The sequence below is a fragment of the Muntiacus reevesi genome, chromosome X (genome assembly GCF_963930625.1).
Source record: "Muntiacus reevesi chromosome X, mMunRee1.1, whole genome shotgun sequence".
In the NCBI taxonomy this organism is placed as follows: Eukaryota; Metazoa; Chordata; class Mammalia; order Artiodactyla; family Cervidae; genus Muntiacus; species Muntiacus reevesi.
This window is the reverse complement of record NC_089271.1, coordinates 140,500,403-140,518,950: the sequence shown is the minus strand read 5'-3', so window position 1 is coordinate 140,518,950 and position 18,548 is coordinate 140,500,403. Positions and strand designations below refer to the sequence as shown.

At 44.3% G+C, this 18,548-nt stretch overlaps 1 protein-coding gene across 11 annotated transcripts in view; it reads left to right on the top strand.

Moving 5' to 3' along the window:
- TMEM164 (transmembrane protein 164) overlaps positions 1–18,548 on the top strand; it is a 173,176-nt gene that overhangs the window by 128,463 nt on the left and 26,165 nt on the right. For all 11 annotated transcript variants that reach the window (XM_065915537.1, XM_065915536.1, XM_065915525.1 and 8 more), the window contains one exon: positions 14,049–14,127. In XM_065915537.1, coding sequence (XP_065771609.1) covers positions 14,049–14,127 — 79 coding nt within the window. The remainder of the gene's footprint in view (positions 1–14,048; positions 14,128–18,548) is intronic.

Below are 18,548 nucleotides of genomic sequence, written 5' to 3'. Positions count from 1 at the left end.
CTGTATTATTTTAACTTTTCTTTTAAATTAAGACATTATGTAATGTAAAAAAGTTCATTCAGATTTACCTACATAATTACCACTTTGTTTACTTGCTATTTTTTATTGCATCTCAGGCCTTCCATTTGACATTGCTTTGCCTTTGCTGGAATTTTATCTTTAAGAATTATCTTTAGAGATGATCTATCGAAGACAAACTCTTCGGGGTTTTTTTTCTTTTTTTTTTGCCTAAAAATGTTTGTTTTCCTTGTTTATTCTTGAAACATATTTTCACGGGCTATAAAAATCTTGGTTCATAATTATATTTCTCCCAGCACAATGAAGATGTAATTTTACTATATTCTGTCTTCCAGCATTGCCTTGAAAAGTTATTGGTCAGTCCTAACTTTCACTTCTTGGAAAGTAAATCTCTTCTTTCTGATTGGTTTTAAGATTTTCAGTCTTTGGTGTTCTGCAGTTTTAGTAGGATTTGTTTCAATGTTGATTTTTTTTTTTGGCTTATTCTATTTGAGGGTCTTTGAACTTTTTGAATCTGTGAATATATGTTCATCAGGTTTCTGAACATTGTTAGTTATTTTGCCTTCAACTACTGCATCTATCTCCTCTTTTCTTCTTCTAGGACTACGTATAGAATTATGTTAGCTCCTCTTACTCTGTCCTCCACATCTCCTAATCTTTTTGTTCCTATTTTCTACTTCTTTGTCTTAGTTGCATTTTGGACAACTTTTTCAGCTTTGTATTTCACTTATCTCTTTAGCTGTCTAATCAGCAACTAAACATATAAATTAAAACTATCAAGAGTTTTTAATTTCAATTAATTTTCCTTCTTCCAAATATACTAAACATAGTCTGTAACTATTCTGAGGTCTTTAAAGCTCTGTTTTACTGGTTCTTGACTTCTTTAGGTTTTGTTTTAAATATTACTGTTGTTTATTATTGTTCTTTATTGTACGTTACTTATTTTTTTTTTTTTTAATTTTTGTGGGGATTTATTTTTTTTTTTTTTTGAGTCCTGGATTTCTCTAGAGAAGATTTGTCTTTTCTTATCAGGTGCTTGAGGGCTACCAGTCTGGAATCATGCTAAATAAAACTCTCAACCTAGCAGTTTTAGATTACCCAAGTTGTATAAATTTAGGTTGTAAACCCATGTGAAGGCTGCCTTGTGGTTCCAAGATTTTAGTGGAACTAACTAGTTTCTTCCCCTATTACTCCAGCTCATCATTAAGATTTGAGACTGTATTTTCCTTACCATTAGGGGTAGAGTGATTTGTATTTCCAGTATACTTTTACACTGAAGTGTGGTGTTTTGGGATCCTTTTAAGTACTAACTATCATTTGTTATTACCAGAAGTGAAAGTTTGGGTCTTGTTTTCCGACTCTCTTATGTCTGTGTCCTTCCTGTTGGTACAGTCAGGAGGATGCTCTCATTCTATTCATTGATTTGGCCATCTTTCTGTTTTCAGTGTTCCCCTAAAATATCTCTATGTAAGTTGATAAATACCTACTATATGTCTGTTTACTATTGTCCTAAGTTGTATGAGGTATCTGATAGCTATTTAACCCACCATGTTGCTAACAAAATATTAATATCAGTGGCCATGAGGCCTTGGGGCACTGATTTTAACCATCTTTTGAGCCCTTCTAAACCCTAGAAATCAGCATTTGGAATGAGGAAGGCATAAGTGCATGAAGGCAGGAACCATTTGTATCCTGATATAAGAGTTGATACACAGTAGATACTTAATATGTATTTGTTGATTGACTGAATGAATGAATTCATTGATGTCTAGGGGATCATGGAGATAGATTCCAGTGTTGATTAGTTCCCATGGCAATGTAATTAGAACATTCCAGGTCTGGGCTCAGATGGTGGGGTTGGAAGAGAAAGGATACTGTTTCAGTAGCAAGTGATCAAACCAGCATGGATTTGAGTCATTTGTAAATGAAGGACTTCCTCTGTACTGTAAAGGGCCTCAGCACACATCAGAGTAATGTAGGTCAGTAGGTAAGAACATGGACTCTGGAGTCAGATTGTCTGGCTTAAATCCAGGCTCTTTTAAGTAACCTTGGGCCAATTACTTAATCTCTCTGTATCTTAATTCCTTCATGCAAAAAAGGGGGATTATAGCTCTTATCTTACAGAGTTGTTGTGTTAATTAATACAAGTACTTAGGACAATGTCTAGCAGAGAAGTCCTGTGTACCCGCCATTATTAATGATGATTATTGCTATCTTTATTGTTGTTTTGAACACTAGTCACATCATTATCCTTATCAGTACATTTTCCTGGGAACTGCCTGTCATTTCTGGGAGAAAATATTGTAAATTCACACCTGTCATTTAGACTTTTGGAGATAACCTACTGTAGTATTTCTTTTAAGAGTAAGTTAAGCACCTGTATCCAGATTACCTTCGAGATCCTCACTGAAATGTGAAATGTTGGGCTCCATCCCAGTGGGTCAAAAAGATTCTTTCTCTAAAAATGTGTGATGAAAATAAAGATTCTGCACATCCTTTGTGTGTCAGATTAGCCAGGAGCTACTAGTTTATTACTCTCCAGTGCTCGTAGAAAACCTGGAAGCAGTCTCAGAGCCTGGGAAGAGATTGAGAACGGGAGAATTAAACAGGAGAGAAGTAGAAAGAGAAGTGAGCAGAGTCTACTCATGTCAGGAGGTGGTCTAGTGCCATCTCTCGGCCTCTTCTCAAGGGCCATGCCTCAAGGGGACATGTGACATTTGCCTTCCCTTGCTTTAGAGATTCCTGACCCTGACTCCAGCTTGTAGCAGAGGTAATGGGCCTTGTCAGGGGAACATGTTGGAAGCAACAAGGTCAGGAAGCCTGCCTTACAAATGGCTGCCTGGCCCACTGGTTGCCTTCAAGCAAGGGCCCCCAAGGAGTAGAAGGTTAACCAGACACTATGGTTGTTTGGTTGAGGGCAGTGAGTACTGGGTACTGAGTGTCCAGCTGTTTTACTGGGCTTAGAGCCAAATCTCAGATGTGTTTGTCCCTTCCTTTGCTCTAGTGCTAGTCTGGGGTTGGCCTTATTTCAAGCCTTCTGATGTTTGAGTCCTTCAAAGACACTAAATTCAGCCGGATGGCATCACAGAGTGCTGGGGCTGATGAGGGACTGGAAGTTTAGTACCTTTACTCTCATCCCTCCCACTCTACATGGCTTACATTTTCTGTATGGAATCTGTAACCCAAGGTGGAGGAGAATGAGGTCTTGTTCCTGTCAGTGGTGCTAAAGGCCCTCTTGGGACCCCTTGTCACATACCCTGAGAAGGAAGGCCAGCCCTGGCACATTCATTCTGCAGTTGTGGCTTGGCCTCTGTATACAAGCTGACTGTCTTTTGACTTGCAGCTGCCCTGGTTCCTTTCTAGACCTTTTGAACAATCTCTGTCATTAGCCTTTCTGCAGAGTTCTTTGGAGAGAGCTGTGCAAATATTTACTTTCCATCCTTGAGTAGAAAGTCAAATGACACATTCAGGGCTGGACTTCTAAGTCCTGAAGTACCTTCTTGTGTACTCAGTGCTACACTCCTTCTTCCACATGAAATGCGAGCTCTGGCTCAGTCTAAAGAAGTAGTAAATCTGGATTTGGGGACTTCGGAGCCCTCTGGGGTCTTGGATGGCTAGTGCCTGTATCGTGGTAGCTAGGTGTTAGGTCAGGTCTTCTGGCTTCATAGTAGACCCTATTTTTTTTTCTATCAGGGGAACAGCCTAGTATAGACAACAGACAACAGTGGTTAAGATCATGCATTCTGGAGCCAAGTTGCCTGGGTTCACATTCTGGTTCAGCCTTGAGACCTTGGACAAGTCATTTAATGAAACCCCTATCCTTTTTCTTTTTAGACAGAGCTTTGTAAATAAATCATATTTATAATTCTCGAGTCATAACAAATTTCAACATTGGTCCATACACGGCATGCTTTAATTTTATTCATAACTACATTTATTTATTCATGGGTAATTTTATAAACAACTGTGAAACCAACCCAAGAACTTTGTTGTTGTTGTTCAATCACTCAGTCATGTCCGGCTCTTTGCAACCCCATGGACTGCAGTATGCCACGCTTCCCTGTCCTTCACCATCTTCCAGCGTTTTCTCAAACTCATGTCCATTAAGTTGGTGATGCCATCCAACCATCTCATCCTCTGTCGTCCCCTTCTCCTCCTGCCTTCAATCTTTCCCAGCATCAAGGTCTTTTCTAATGAGTTGGCTCTTTGCATCAGGTGACCAGGAACTTCAGCTTCAGCATCAGTCCTTCCAATGAATATTCAGGGCTGATTTCCTTTAGGATTGATTGGTTTGATCTCCTTGCAGTCCAAGGGACTCTCAAGAGTCTTTTCCAGCATGACAGAAGAAAGCGTCAGTTCTTCAATGCTTAGCCTTTTTTATGGTCCACATCAGACCTTGAGTGTAAGATGGAATTCCACGTGCCTGGTAGGGCCATGGGTAGCTTGTCTGTACTGGGGGTGGGAGTTGGGTTACAAGGGAAGATAAAGTGAGAACAAGGAACTTGTGAGGGGTTCTACAACATATTCAGATACTCTAAGAGAGGGGGTTCTTAAATACTAATCATCCATAATAGCTTAATGCAACCTGCAATAGAGAGATAAGACTATAACACAGAAGTTCTCCCCACCTACTCCCCAGAGGTAATTGCTGCTAAGAGGTACATTACTCTTTTGACTTTTTCTTTTTTTTTGAACTTTTTTTTTTAAACTTTTAGCTACATGATTAATAAATGAATACATAAAAATCCAAAATGAATACATAAAAATCTAGATATACAAATATCTAGAATCCAAGTCTAAGTCTCCCCTTCCCTATGCCAACCTGTCCTCCCCAGTCCTGTTCCCCTGATCAGTTTGGTAAATATCATCCCCGTCCTTTTTGTATTCATTGATAGACATCTGAAAGTATGAAGACTGGAACTTCCCTGGCAGTCAGTGCAGGGATTAAGACCTCGCCTATCCAATGCACAGAGCTCAGATTTGATCCCTAGTCAGGAAGCCAAGATCCCACTTGCCTCACAGCCAAAAAAACCAAAACATAAAAAACAGAAACAGTATTGTAACAGATTTAATAAAGAGTTTTAAAATGGTCCATGTCAAAAAAAATCATAAAAGTACAAAAACTTATCAGCCCCTTTTCTTCTACAAAAAGGATTGTGCTTTGTTCAGTAGATTTGCTCAGTTTTGCCTGTAAATGGTTGTACCTCCTTTTTTGTAAGTGGTTGCAGAGTTAGTCTTCCAGAGTATTTCTTTTTTCGATGACTCTTCTACCAGTGGACATTCAGTTAGCTTTTCTGATATTAGATACTTCTTGTTATTACAAGTAATGTTGCAGTGAACATCTTTATGTATACAGCTTTGTTCATATATGCAAGTATTTGTTACTTTGCCATATGAGTTCTATAGATTTACCTTCTTTAAATTTACTTACTTTTAAAATTTTTACAAACTTTTTATTATAAAAATTTTCAAACATCCTGAAGAGTTGAAACAAAAGTATAATCAACGACTATATACCCTCAAGCTAGATTCGACAGTTGCCAGTTTTCCTTATTCACTGTCTTTGTTTTTCTGTTTATGTTTGCTGAATCATTTCCCCCCAGATTGTGGACATTTTGACTCTTCAGTTCTAAATTCTTCACCCTGCAGCTCTCGAGGAAAAAGACATTCTCTTGTATATCCACAATACCATAATCACACTCAACAAAATTATCAGCAGTTCTGTAATACTGCTTTATCTAATAATCTTGTTTATATTAAATTTCCCCAACTCATTCCAAGGATGTCTTTTTTTACTTTTCTTTTTAAAATCAGGATCAAGTCGACTTTCATGTTTGGTTTTGATTGTATATCTCATCAGGTTTTGTTAATTTTACTTTTTGAAAATCTAGAGACAGTCCCCCCACCACCACTCTCTCCTTCATAACATTGACATTTTGATGAGTTTGGGCCAGTCATTTTGCAGAATGTTCCAGATTTGGATTTGTCTGAGTGTTTGTTAGGGCAGCTTGTTGTTTTTCATGGCAGCATGGTATTCTGTTCTGTGAATGCATTGTAGTTGATTTTAGGTCGTGGGCATTCCTTTTGTGGCTCCTCTAACAAATGGTATTTAGTCCCAAGGAATTTGCAACACCAGTAGCCACAGTCGAAGTCTGTGGTCAGTTAATGAAGATAAAGTGTTCCAAAGCCCAGCTCGGTTGGCTGGAACATTGCCAGAGGCTGCAGCCTTTTCCCTTGAAGGGAGACTATTGTTTTAGTCTGTTCAGGCTCCTATAAGAAAATGCCATGAACTGTGTGGCTTCTAAACCTCAGAAATTTCTCACAGTTCTGGAGGCTGGAAATCTGAGATCCAGGTACCAGCAGGGTCAAATGGGGATCCCCTTCTGGGTCACAGGGTGGGAGGGGTAAGGGCGCTCTCGGCCTCTGATTTCATCATGACGTAATCTCCTCCTAAAGGCTCCACCTCCGCTTACCATCCCATCGGACATGAATTTGAGAGAGACACAGGCACTAAGACCATACAGTGATCTGATTTGATCTCCTGGTTTCTTTGGCGAGGCTGCAGTCTGGGGCTGAGTTGAGTGCAGGGTCCTCTCTTTGTAATCACCCATCCTCAGTCTGCACTTTATCCGCAGCCATGGATCCTTTGGTAACACAAGTCCCTAGCCGGGTAATGGGACCCCCTTGGTCATGAGCTGCCTCCACTCCCAGCATGTCCTTCCCTCTTACAGCTGTTCTCGCTTTAACTTGTCCTTCCCTCCTCATCTCCATGTGTTCTGGGTCCCAGCCCTCCTGCCCGCTTCCAGTACCTGTCCCCCATCCAGTGCCTCCTGCCCTTCTTGCTTCCTCATCTTCCATCTCCCCACTGGCTCCTTCCCTTCATCTGTAACTATGTTCAGATCTCTCCCAATTCTATTGATACTCCCCTGGAGTTACGACTTCCATTTCTTGCCACCCATTCATTCTTGAAAGAATACCATGGACCAGGGGTCTATAGAGTGGGCTGCATAAGGTATTGTATTGGGGTGTGTAAAGAGAATATCAGCATTTCTACTGCCTTTTAGAATTTCATCCTTTTTTGTGTTTGCATTTTATATACGTGTATATCATTTGCCTTTCAATTCTTCTCATCTTCTCCAGCCTCCATGAGATCCAGACCCCACATTCGCACTGATTGATGAGCATTTCCGCCAGGTTTTCCTACTGGGTTCACAAATTCAGCCTGGTCTCACTTTATTTTCTTCTGCCTCTCCTCCTCCAACCTGCTTCCTTGATTGTAGTCCCCAACTTAGAGAGAAGCCCCGACATCCCACCAGCCACCTAGGCCATCAGCCTGGGAGTTCTTTCACCTCTCCTTTTACTCTGGTGTACCCCCATCCACATCAGTTACTTAGTTCTGGTGATTCAACTTCCTTACCTTCTCTCAAACCTTCCCATTCAATGTTCTCTTGCTGTCTCTGCCTCCAAGTTTGATTTTTTTTTTTTTAATATTTATTTAGTTGTCTGCATTGGGTCCTATTTACGCCATATAGGATCTTCATTGCAGCACCCAAACTCTCTAGTTGTGGCGTGTGGGCTTCAGCAGTTGTGGCGCATGGGCTTAGTCGCTCCGAGGTAGGTGGGATCTTAGTTCCCCCATCACGGATAGAACCCATGTCCCCTGCATTGCACAGCAGATTCTTAACCACTGGACCACCAGGCAAGTCCCTCAAGCTTCATTTCAACATTGCTATCGCCAGCTGCTGACTGGGCTCCTTGCCTCTACCAGTATCCCTTGCACATCGTCCAGGACCATCCCTTACTTTTCAAGAAAAAAATCAGACCCAATCCAATGCTTAATCTACAGTTCCCTCCATGCTCCTCTGCTGTGCTGACCTTATCCGTTTGTCTGTGAGCTTTCTCAACTTCACTGTGAGCTCTTGTAGGACAGGGACTGTGTCTTCATCATGGCTGCATACCCAGAACTGGGCACATTACCTGCCACCTGGGAGTGTCTCAGTAAATGGTTGGCTTTTTTTTTCAATTGGTTGGCTGAGTGTTAAGAATGGGACTGTCATGGGTGAGAAGAGGAGAGCAGTGTTGAAATTTCTTTGAGAAATCAAGACATCTCCAGGAGAAAGTCTCTTAAAGATGGGCCAAAAAATGGATTGAGCTAGCAAGCTAAAGTTATCCTAGCAGTCATCTGATGAAATAGTGATTTGTGACTTAGGGCTGTGGGCTGGCCCAGGTTGGTCACCATCTCTTGCTGGAGGCTCTTGCCAGGGTGGAATAATGGGATGAAATGAGCTCCAACTTTTGACCCAGAGAGACCTGGCATTAGTCTTGTGAGTCAGAGTTGAGATCCTGGCTTCACCACTCACTGGCTGCATTGATGTTGAAGAGGAGGATGGTAACAACAGCTAGCATTTATTGAGTCTATATATATCATATTCTAGCACTGGACCAGGAGCTCTCCATGCGTTATTTCACCAAATTTTATCACAACTTGATGAGGTAGGTACTATTGTCATTCCTGCTTTACAAGATTGTGATTGGCCCAAAGGTGCATAGCAACTAAGTGATGGAGCTAGAATTTCAGTCTTTTTTAAAAACATATTTTTATTTTGGCTCTGTCAGATCTTAGTTGTGGCATGTAGGATCTTTCATTGTGGCATGTGGGATCTAGTTCCCTGAGCAGGGACTGAACCCAGGCCCCCTGCATTGGGAACATGGAGTCAGCCTCTGGTCACCAGGGAAGTCCTAGAATTTCAGTCTTAATAGCCTGACTCTAGGCTGGAAATACTCATTTGGGAGTCATCAGTAAATAGATAAGTGTTTAGAGCCAGGAGCCTGGATAATGTTATCCAGTGAGTGAGAGTAGGGAGAAAAAAGGAGCCAAGGATGTGGTTCTGGGCGCCTTCAATATGTAGAGGAATTAGGAACATAGAGGTCATTGATAACCTCAATCAAAGCAATTTCAGGGGAGTGGTGGGTGTGAAACTGTGATTGGAGTGGATGGAAGGATAATTCAGAGGAGGGGAAATGATGGCAGTGAGGAGACACAAGCCATTTTAGGAGTTTTGCTATCGAGGGAAGCAGAGATATGGGGGTGACAGCTGGAGGAGGCAATGGGATCAAGTTTTTGTCTTTAGTTGGAAGATTTTATAGCTTGTTTGTTTTCTGATGGGAATGATCTAGTGAAACGGGGACAATTGCTGGTGTGTCCTTGAGTAGGTGAGAGGGGAAAGGATCTAGTGTGGGAACCCGGGACTAGCCTTAGCCAGTAGCATGGCTGGTTCCTGCAAGGCAGCGGCAGAGGAGGTGGTGATGGGATGGTATAGGGAGGAGGGTGATGTGAAGCTGGGAGCTTGTTGATGTTCTCTTCCAGCTGCTCCCTTTTCCCCAGTGAAATAGAGAGTCATGCTGCTAGCTGAGAGGGAGGATGGGAAAAGGTTTGAGGAATGCAGAAGTTGTGAAAATAAGGGTTGGAATCATCCAGGAGAGATAAGAGTGCATGGACTTGGGAATGTAGTTGGATTATAAGGTTGCATTAAGGGCCCGCTTAAAATTTGCAGTTATGAATTTTAAGAGTTAACAGCATAGCTTTACATTTTTTTCCAGCCATGCTTGCTTGCATAGCAGAGGAACATGAAGGCAGAGAGTTCAGTTTAACCAGGAATATGTTTTTTCACGGCAAGTAAGGAAAAGGGTTTAGAACATATGGAAGGGAGTGATGGGCAAGTAAAGAGGTGAGGACATAAGCTTGTGAGGGCCAATAAAACAGTGGTAGGGTCAGTGGATGTAGGTCCCAGTGAGGCTGGAGGATGTGAAGGGGCGTGGAGTGAGTTGGGTAGACTGGTGGTGTTGGTTGGAGAGTGGAGTGCATGACGGAGTTTACAGAAGGGCTGCAGGTGTTGGTAGTGGTGGGTGTGACCATGGGAATAAACGGCTGAGGTGAAAACTCGAGGGGAATGGAGGTCAAAGCATTAGAGACTGGTGTTTGCTAAATATTGAAAACACAGAAATTTTGACAAAGGCAGGTTGGAAAGCAGTAAGAAGAAGGGTCCATAGGATGAGTACAACAAGAACACTAGAGGGTGGGAGAGTCTGATGACATGAGGTTCATATCCAGGGAGTGGTTAGAAAGAAGGTAGAGAGAATGTTCTGGGAGCAGACAGGAGTCCTCTTGGCTCAGGGTTACAAGGCGACATGGGAGGGAAAGCACCCACCACTTGAGGGGGCTGTAGAGATAGCCATGTTCTCAGAGAGGGGGCCAGGTTTTCATCAAAGTAAGAAGGTGAAGGAACTGACTGCTCAGAGAAGAGTTTGAAGATAGAGGGGCTTTGCAAATGATAGTTAGTGGGTTCCAGAGGATAGAGGGGAGGGATTTCAAGCACTGGGGAATGGTGGAAGGTGGTCTTGGATTTGAGAATTTGTAGAAAGCCATGTGGGGATTAGAGTTCATGCATTGGCTGGTGACCTGGGAGTGTTGGGCTTCTTATGGTGGCAGAAGTAACCAGGGACATAGGGCACACTGGGGCAGGCTGTAGGGCACACGGGGGCAGGTCGTCTCCACAGCAGAGTGTGGGTATGTGGCTGTCAGGGTAGCAGGTCGGGAGGAAGGAGGCCCCAGATCTCTCCATGTATGGAGCCCACACACTTCATGTTTCAGGCAATTTGACTCCAGAAGCCTGGAGAACTTTACCTGTCTGCTCTTTTAATTCTTTAAAAAAGGGGAAAAAAAGTGTTGACTTGGACATGAGAAGGACGTTATAACCTATGTAGCTGAAAACGTTTTTATTGCCTTTGGCTTTCAACTGCAATGATGTAGGACATTTTGTCTAAATCCCTGGGAATCCCCCAGCTAAAAAGGAGCCCAGATATGTACATTAGAGTGGAGCTCCAGATGTCCATTCTGGAGGGCAGAGATGAATTAGCCAAGTAGAACTTCTGGGGGAAGTATGATGTTTTAGAGACAGTGTTTATCAAATGGGGAAAACAGAAAGAGGAGACTCCATGACAGAGTTCCTGGGCTCAGGTTCAGTGCTTTTTTCTGCTCAATTGCTGTATGTCCTTTATCCCCATCACTGCCCTGCCTCTTCTTCTTTGGATGTTATTTAACTTCTCTGTGCCTTAATTTCCATATCTGTCTAATGGGGATGACCATAGTCCCTGCTTCACAGGAACCTTACAATAATTAAGTGAGATAACACACGTTAAGCATTTAACACAGGGCATGGCACACAAGTACTTTCTAAATATTCTGTTATTAAAGGACCACTAGTAGCTAGCTTCCTGCTTGCCTTCAGCTCTCTTCTTCCTGCCACTTTATGGTTTTCTTGTGTTGCTCCTTCTCTTTCATCCCCTTCTGTTCCTCTCCCTGGCCTTGGCTGTCAGTGGTGCCCACACCTAGTTGAATACTCTCTGTGGCCTTCTGAGGTAGAGAACTCTTGGAATAGGAGGAGAAGCAGGCAGGAAAGACACTGTTGATGGGAGCAGTCTCCTGGCCAGCCCAGCTGAGATCTGTGACTGACATGTCTCCAGAGCTCCAGTGGGAGCTGGGAGGTCTGTTTTGGAGGCCAAGCTTGGCCACTGTGTGATGTGGGGCCTGTTGCCACATGGGGCAGAGCAGGTCATGAGGGTGGGGATCCTGTGAACAGGGAGGGACTGGGCCTAGTCCCCAGGTGAAGGACAATTGCTGATCCTGCTGTTCCTAATGTGCTTCTGTTACCTCTCCACTTGTTACCAGGGTCTCCTTTCCACTGCGCACCCCCTTTGCCCCTGCAAATCTCCCTTACACTGCACATGTCCCAGGTGTTAGCATTTTTGTGGGAGGGAAGGAGCAGGGCATGGGGTAGAAGAGTCTACAAGCTAAGACTGGAGACTTAGAGCCAGCCCACCTGGGTTTGAATCTGGGCTGCGCCACCAAATAGTCTTGTGCCCTTGAGTAAGTTCTCTTAACTTCTCTGTGCCTCAGTTTCTCATCTCTAAAATGGAGTTAATGGGAGCAGCAGGTGAATTAATAGGTGAACTGATAGTGAACAAATTGCTTAATGGTTCCTGGCACAAAATAGGGACTCTACAAATGTTTGTTCTAGTAAAATCTTTTGAAAATTTATTTTTACAACACTCTCATTTCAGTTTTACCAGTGCCAGAAGTGGAGTAGAGAGGTTAAGTGACTTGCCCAAGGCCATGGAGCTATTAAGCAGCAGAATCAAATCGAGAACAGGGCTTTGACGGACTCCAGAGTCTGTGCTTAGGGCCGCAGCGCTGACCTGCCTCCCTGGACGTACAGGTGGGGAGTCTGCTTTCCAGAAGGAGTGTGAGGGAGGGGAAGTCAGAGGGCCCCGTGAGTCCAGGTGGGTAAATAATGCTTGAGTCTGGGAGTTAAGCAGGGGTACTGCCTGGAGACCTAGCTGGGACCAGGAGCTGCCCGTCCTCTGCCTGGTTTTCTGCTCCCTGCGGTGGGCGAGCAACCTGTGGTCCCAGACCCCATTTCAGGAAGACCTCTAGTCCCTTAGATACCTGAAGATTTGGCTTAGCAGCCAGAGAGTCGAGCCTTCTTGAAACTTTTGCCTGCTTTCTGTGGGACCACAGTCAAGTCAGTTAATTCATTCATAGTAGGGTGATCCCAGACCACATTGCTCTGAGGGTCCCCCGTGGACCTCTCAGGCCTCCAAAGTTAGCTCCTGCTGGTGGTGCTCACTCACTGTGAAACCACACGACCCCATTCTGCAGACCCACTGGGAACCTTGTTTCTTTTCTTGGAATTTTACATTTCCTTCTGTGAGTACAAAATAATCATCTGGGTCCGTGGGAAATTTTCCTTCTGCGTGGGTTTTATTTTCAGTAGCCAGAGCCAGGGTCCACAGTACTCCCAGCTCCCATTCTGGGAGCTCTGCCATCTTTTGGTTTCACTCCTTGGCACAAGGCCTTGGGTTCCTGGGCGAGGGGAGCCCAGAACTGGGTCCTCTCATGAGCTCACAGGCTTGGTTCTGTGCTCGCTCGTAGGGAGGCAGCTGATCGTTGCACTGGGTATCATTGTTTCCTTGGGCTTCCCCTTGGTGGGGGGTGTGTGTGTCTGTGTGTGTCTGTGTGTGTAGGGCTGTGTAAGCCCTGGAGGCCATGCCTCTCGCCAGCGGCTGCAGTTCTTTTCCCGGAATTGAGTTAGCTGCCCAGCTGTTTCCCCTCTCCGCCCGCTGCCAAGCGCTGAAGCACGGTCCCCGTGCCAGGTTGAAACACACTCCACTTTGGTAATTTAGAGCTTCGATTTTGAGTGAAATGGGAAGCAGGAGTGAATGAATGAGCGTGTTGGTTGGAAGGAGGGTGGGGATACTCTTTTTTGGCAAGCCATGCCAGAATTGGCCCAGCCGCTTAGTTAGTCTTTGCCCAAAATTAGGGCTAACCCTGGACTGACCCCAAGTATCCAGTGGAGAAACTCTTTATTCTTGGATCGAGACTTAACCAGACTTGGCAATCAGTACCTTTAAATCTGGAAACTGGGAATAATAAATCCTACCCTGTATGTTCTTCTTGTTCAGTGAGACATAAACTTTTAAGTAGTCCACCAGCTACTCAGTAGGAGCAGGAAGTGATGTAAGGCTGTGTTTCTTCAAGTATATTCTGCAGAACACTAAGTGCTTTTTTTTTTTTTTTAAACAAATGCACTGGCTAAACAAGTTTAGGAAATGCCAAATAAACAATGTTAAGCAATCTTCTTACTTGTAGGTCCTTAATCTACCACTAACCTACACGGTGAATTTCCAAGGGAGGAGGAGATAGATTGTATTTAACCTTTCTTAAATTTTTAACCACACTGTCTGAGTGGAGCATTTTTCAAGTACTATCTCTACAAAATGCACTTTGGCAGACCGGCCTAGGTCATAGGTATAGTCATTTCATTCTTTCTTCTCTAATTGTGAAGGGAGTTGAACTGCTTGTGTGTGGGGTTGCTAAGCTGTGGGTCCATGAGAGGTCAGGCATTCACCTGGAGAATCCCTTAGAATGAGTGCTTCCTGCTCTGAAACACCTCTCCCTCCTGTCCTTACAGCTCCCCTTTGAATTGGAGATTTACTACATTCAGCATGTTATGCTCTACGTGGTGCCAATCTACCTGCTTTGGAAAGGAGGTAAGGCCAGCAAACCCCATCCCTGTGCCAGCTCCACACCTACCTTCTCTTCTGTTTGGGGGGGGGGGAGTCACAACCTCTTGGGTGTCTTATCAGAAACCTGAGGTGCTCCCTGACCGAGTCTCTGCAGCATGTTTCATGCCAGACACCAGGCAGTGGGAAAATGGCCATGGATGAGGCCTGCAAAGAGCCTGGTGGTTTCTCATCCTTTGTGTGCATGAGCTCAGGGCCACTGACAGCCCGTCCCAGGGCTGAGGCCTCAGGCTGTTTGTCCATGGTGGCCTTGGGTTTGCATGGACAGAGTTTACCCACACTCTGTCATTCACTTCTGCTCTTGCCTTCTCCCTGCCTCAGTGTGCAGCAGAGGGTAGAGGGACCTTGTGCTTTTGCTCATTATATCTATCCTCTCTGAACCAGAAAAGATACTGAAAGGGGCAAGATGTCCAGGAACTTGGGATTATGGGATTAAGGGAAAAGGCTGGTGAAGGAGCAGCGACCTTCATGTAAAACAGAGCATGGAAACCTTCATTTGATCAAAGGGAGAGACCACCAACCTGGTCGAGAGGCTGATCTGTTTGTGACCTCACAACGACCCTTAAATAATCCCCTCCTTCTGTTCGGTAGTAGACAAAAGGAAAGGGGAATTCACTCATTCTACACTAGTTGTAAGACACCCGCCCCCCTTCTTAATGTTCTGAGCTTCCCGAAAGGCCCCATGCCTGGAAGTCAACCTCTTTTAGTCTGAGCCACCAGCCTCTCTATCTTGGTTCCTGGGACTTTGCTGGGAGACTAACCTCACCCAGGGCAGCAGGGGTTTCATTTCTATCACATTAAAAATTCCTTGAAGCCACATGGACCCTAAAGCCTGTTGGGAGATGGTTTGGAAGTTGTGCTTCCTCTAACTCAGAAATTCTAGCAAATTTTTAAGAACTTCCAGCACGAGGGAGCCTTAAGGACCCATCAACTGGGGGTCATGTAGGAGGATGGAAACTTCTCTCCCTGCTTTCTGTCAATTAGGAGTCTTGTGGCTCTATTCTTTGAGGCTGTTTTTACCTGTGCTGCCACATGGGGGCTCACATTGTCAAAGAGCAGTTCTTTTTAATTTGCTCTAAACACACCCCTTTTCCTGACTGAGCTTAAAGAGAAGTCTGACTTTCCATATCCAGGTGACCTATGCCATTTCTCAGGGAAGAGCTTCCTAATAATATGTAAGTCTCAGAGATACAGTCATTCTGAAGGGAACCAGACAGGAAGTTGTCCCAGGCCTCCAGACCCCCACTGCTCATGGTTCCTGAGGTGTGGGATGCAAGTTCTGACCAAATGTGCATGGATATTAGTTAAAACTATTTGTATTCTGAGGCATTATAAAAGTCTGTTGGTTGGCTGAGTCAGAGTGGTCTGATAGCAACCTTTACCTTCCCCACCTCTTCAAAAAATCCTATCTGGGAAGCTATACTTTCTAGAAGTGGCTGACTCCACTGCAGCCTTCTATTGAATCTATAGCTGCACTGCTTGGGGGAAGCAAGCTAAGAAAGGGATTCAAATTTATACATACACACTCTGTTAGATCCAATTTGTGCATACACACACTGTCCCTGAGTCTTTCCCTTCTCCTCTGGTGCCTGGCCTTGAAAAGAGGCTGTAATAATAGTAACAGTAATAACAACCACAGTATAACCATCAATGCCTACTTTTCATTGAGTGTTTTCTGTGTGCAGGATGCTATGCTAGGCATGTTTTGTGTAAAACATAAAAGCAATGTATATATCTTTGTTAGAAAATAGTTTATTTGTTTATTTTTTTAGCCATAATGCTATTGCACACTTAATAGACTGCAGTATTAGTTCAGTTCAGTTGCTCAGTCATGTCTGACTCTTTGCAACCCCGTGGACTACAGCATGCCAGGCCTCCCTGGCCATCACCAACTCCCCAGAGTTTACTCAAACTCACATCTATTGAGTCGGTGATGCCATCTACCCATCTCATCCTCTGTTGTCCCCTTCTCCTCCCGCCAAAATCTTTCCCAGCATCAGGGTCTTTTCCAGTGTGTCAGTTCTTCACATCAGGTGGCCAAAATATTGGAGTTTCAGCTTCAGCATCAGTCCTTCCAGTGAATATTCAGGACTGATTTCCTTTAGGATGGACTGGTTGGATCTCCTTACAGTCCAAGGGACTCTCAAGAGTCTTCTCCAACACCACAGTTCAAAAGCATCAATTCTTTAGCACTCAGCTTTCTTTATAGTCCAACTCTCACATCCATACATGACTACTGGGAAAACCATAGCTTTGACTAGATGGACATTTGTTGGCAAAGTAATGTCTCTGCTTTTTAATATGCTGTCTAGGTTGGTCATAGCTTTTTTTCCAAGGAGTAAGCGCCTTTTAATTTCATGGTTGCAGTCACCATCTGCAGTGATTTTGGAGCCGCCCAAAATAAAGTCTGTCACTGTTTCCACTGTTTCCCCATCTATTTGCCATGAAGTGATGGGACCAGATGCCATGATCTTAGTTTTCTGAATGTTGAGTTTTAAGCCAACTTTTTCACTCTTCTTTCACTTTGAACAAGAAGCTCTTTAGTTCTTCTTCAGTATAGTATAAACATTACCTTGATATGTGCTGAGAAACCAAAAAATTCTTATAACTTGCCTTATGGCAATGGTCTTGAACCGAACCTGCAGTAACTCCAAGGTATGCCTGTGTTTGTTCAACACCTACTGTGTGCAGAGGATTTGTGCCAGGGAATCAGAGACGAACCAGACAGGCCCAGTCCTTCCGCAAGGAGTGCCTGTCTGAGAGGACAGACACAACTGAGAGTATCGGATTTCTGAAGTCTTTCTACCTTCCCTGCTTTTCCGTTTCTGGGTTCTTGGGTGCTCTCGGCTTCCTTTCTGGCTCTTTGCTGCCATCTGCTGTTCAGTTGGGGGAAATCATGAGCATTTGGGGAAAACATCTGGATTTCTTGATGTTTCACCTTCCACCGAGCCTGATGTAGGCCTTGCAGAGTGACCGTGGAACTGGAGTGAACAGGGGGAAGAGGATTTCCTGGAAACCAAAAAGCTGAGAGTTTGGGGCTTCTCTTCCCTAATGGAAGTCTTGTAATTTTCTAGAAATAATTGGTTCAGAAGTTTTTACCCAAGGCCGGACTAGCTCTCCTCTCCAGTACCCCCCATGCCAAGGAGCCCTGTGTCCCTGAAAGGCAAGGTCCTGCTTAATGGGAATCTCTCTCTCCTCACAGCTACAGCCATTTGGCACCTTCGTAGTAAACATGACCTCCCCTGTCCACACTGCTTTTCTCTTCCTCCTTCCTCCAGCCACACTCTTTGTTGCTGTTTCCTTTCCTGTCAGCTCTGAAACTGTGGAATGGCATGCTTTATAACCCCACCCTCAGCTCTTCACAAAACACAAAGTCCTCCCATCTCTTGCCTGAAACCCTCTAACTGAGGCTGTTGTCTCTGCTCAGCCCCATATGCCACCCATCTCTCCACTGTCTCTACCAGACCATTATTTTGTCTCTGCCTTATGTGTGGGTGCTTTTTTCTTTACCATCCTCTTTACCTCTTTCTTTGATTACCACCACCATTCGAACCTCTTGGTCAGTTCCCCTGCATTCCTAGGTATCTTTGGCCCATGGCTCTCTCACTATTTTCAGTACAGCTCTAGCCAGCATCCTGACAACCTTCCGGTGAGGACTGCTCATCCCACCCCCAGCTTCTCAATGTGTGAGCTTGTTAATTGTAGTGACTTCTGCGCCCCCTTCAGGACCTTGCTTTCCCCTAAAACTCTTCCGAGATCATAAGCGTTTATGTCCTTTTCTTTGACCCAAATCTGTGCTTCTTCCAACCTCCCCTTTGCTCCAAATCAGCTTGTACCACCATGACCAGTTACTGGAACTTTACCAGTTCCTGAGCATGTCTCACTCCCTTGTCCCTTGTACTCAGATTAGTGTCCAATCCCAGTGCCTACTGTTAGTCTTGTGAGGAAACTTCTCAACTCTTTCAGATTTGGGCCAGTGAAATTCCATGATCTCTATTATAATGGTGCTGTCAGCACCATCACTCACTCACTCTGTGTCTTTCACCAACGTCTCTACACACTGCCCTCAGAAATCTTGTGACAAAGCTTTGCTTCCCTCCCCAAACTTCCTGTCCAGTCTATTCAAACTTCCAGTCCTTTCCACTCTCAGTAGATATTCTCCCAACAAATGACTGGGAAAATAGGAGATTTTCGGGTGGGGATTCCCTCAAACACTTCTCTCCACTCTACCCACACCCATCCTTATGTTCCTCCTTCTGATCTTGGAGGGAGTGGTGTTCCTCCTGCTCGTAGCCATGGCCAGTCACACCCTGTTGTCGTTCCATTGCATCCCGTCCACCTCCTGTGGAACCTCTATCCCTCAATTGGTCACTTGTTTATCAGTGCTT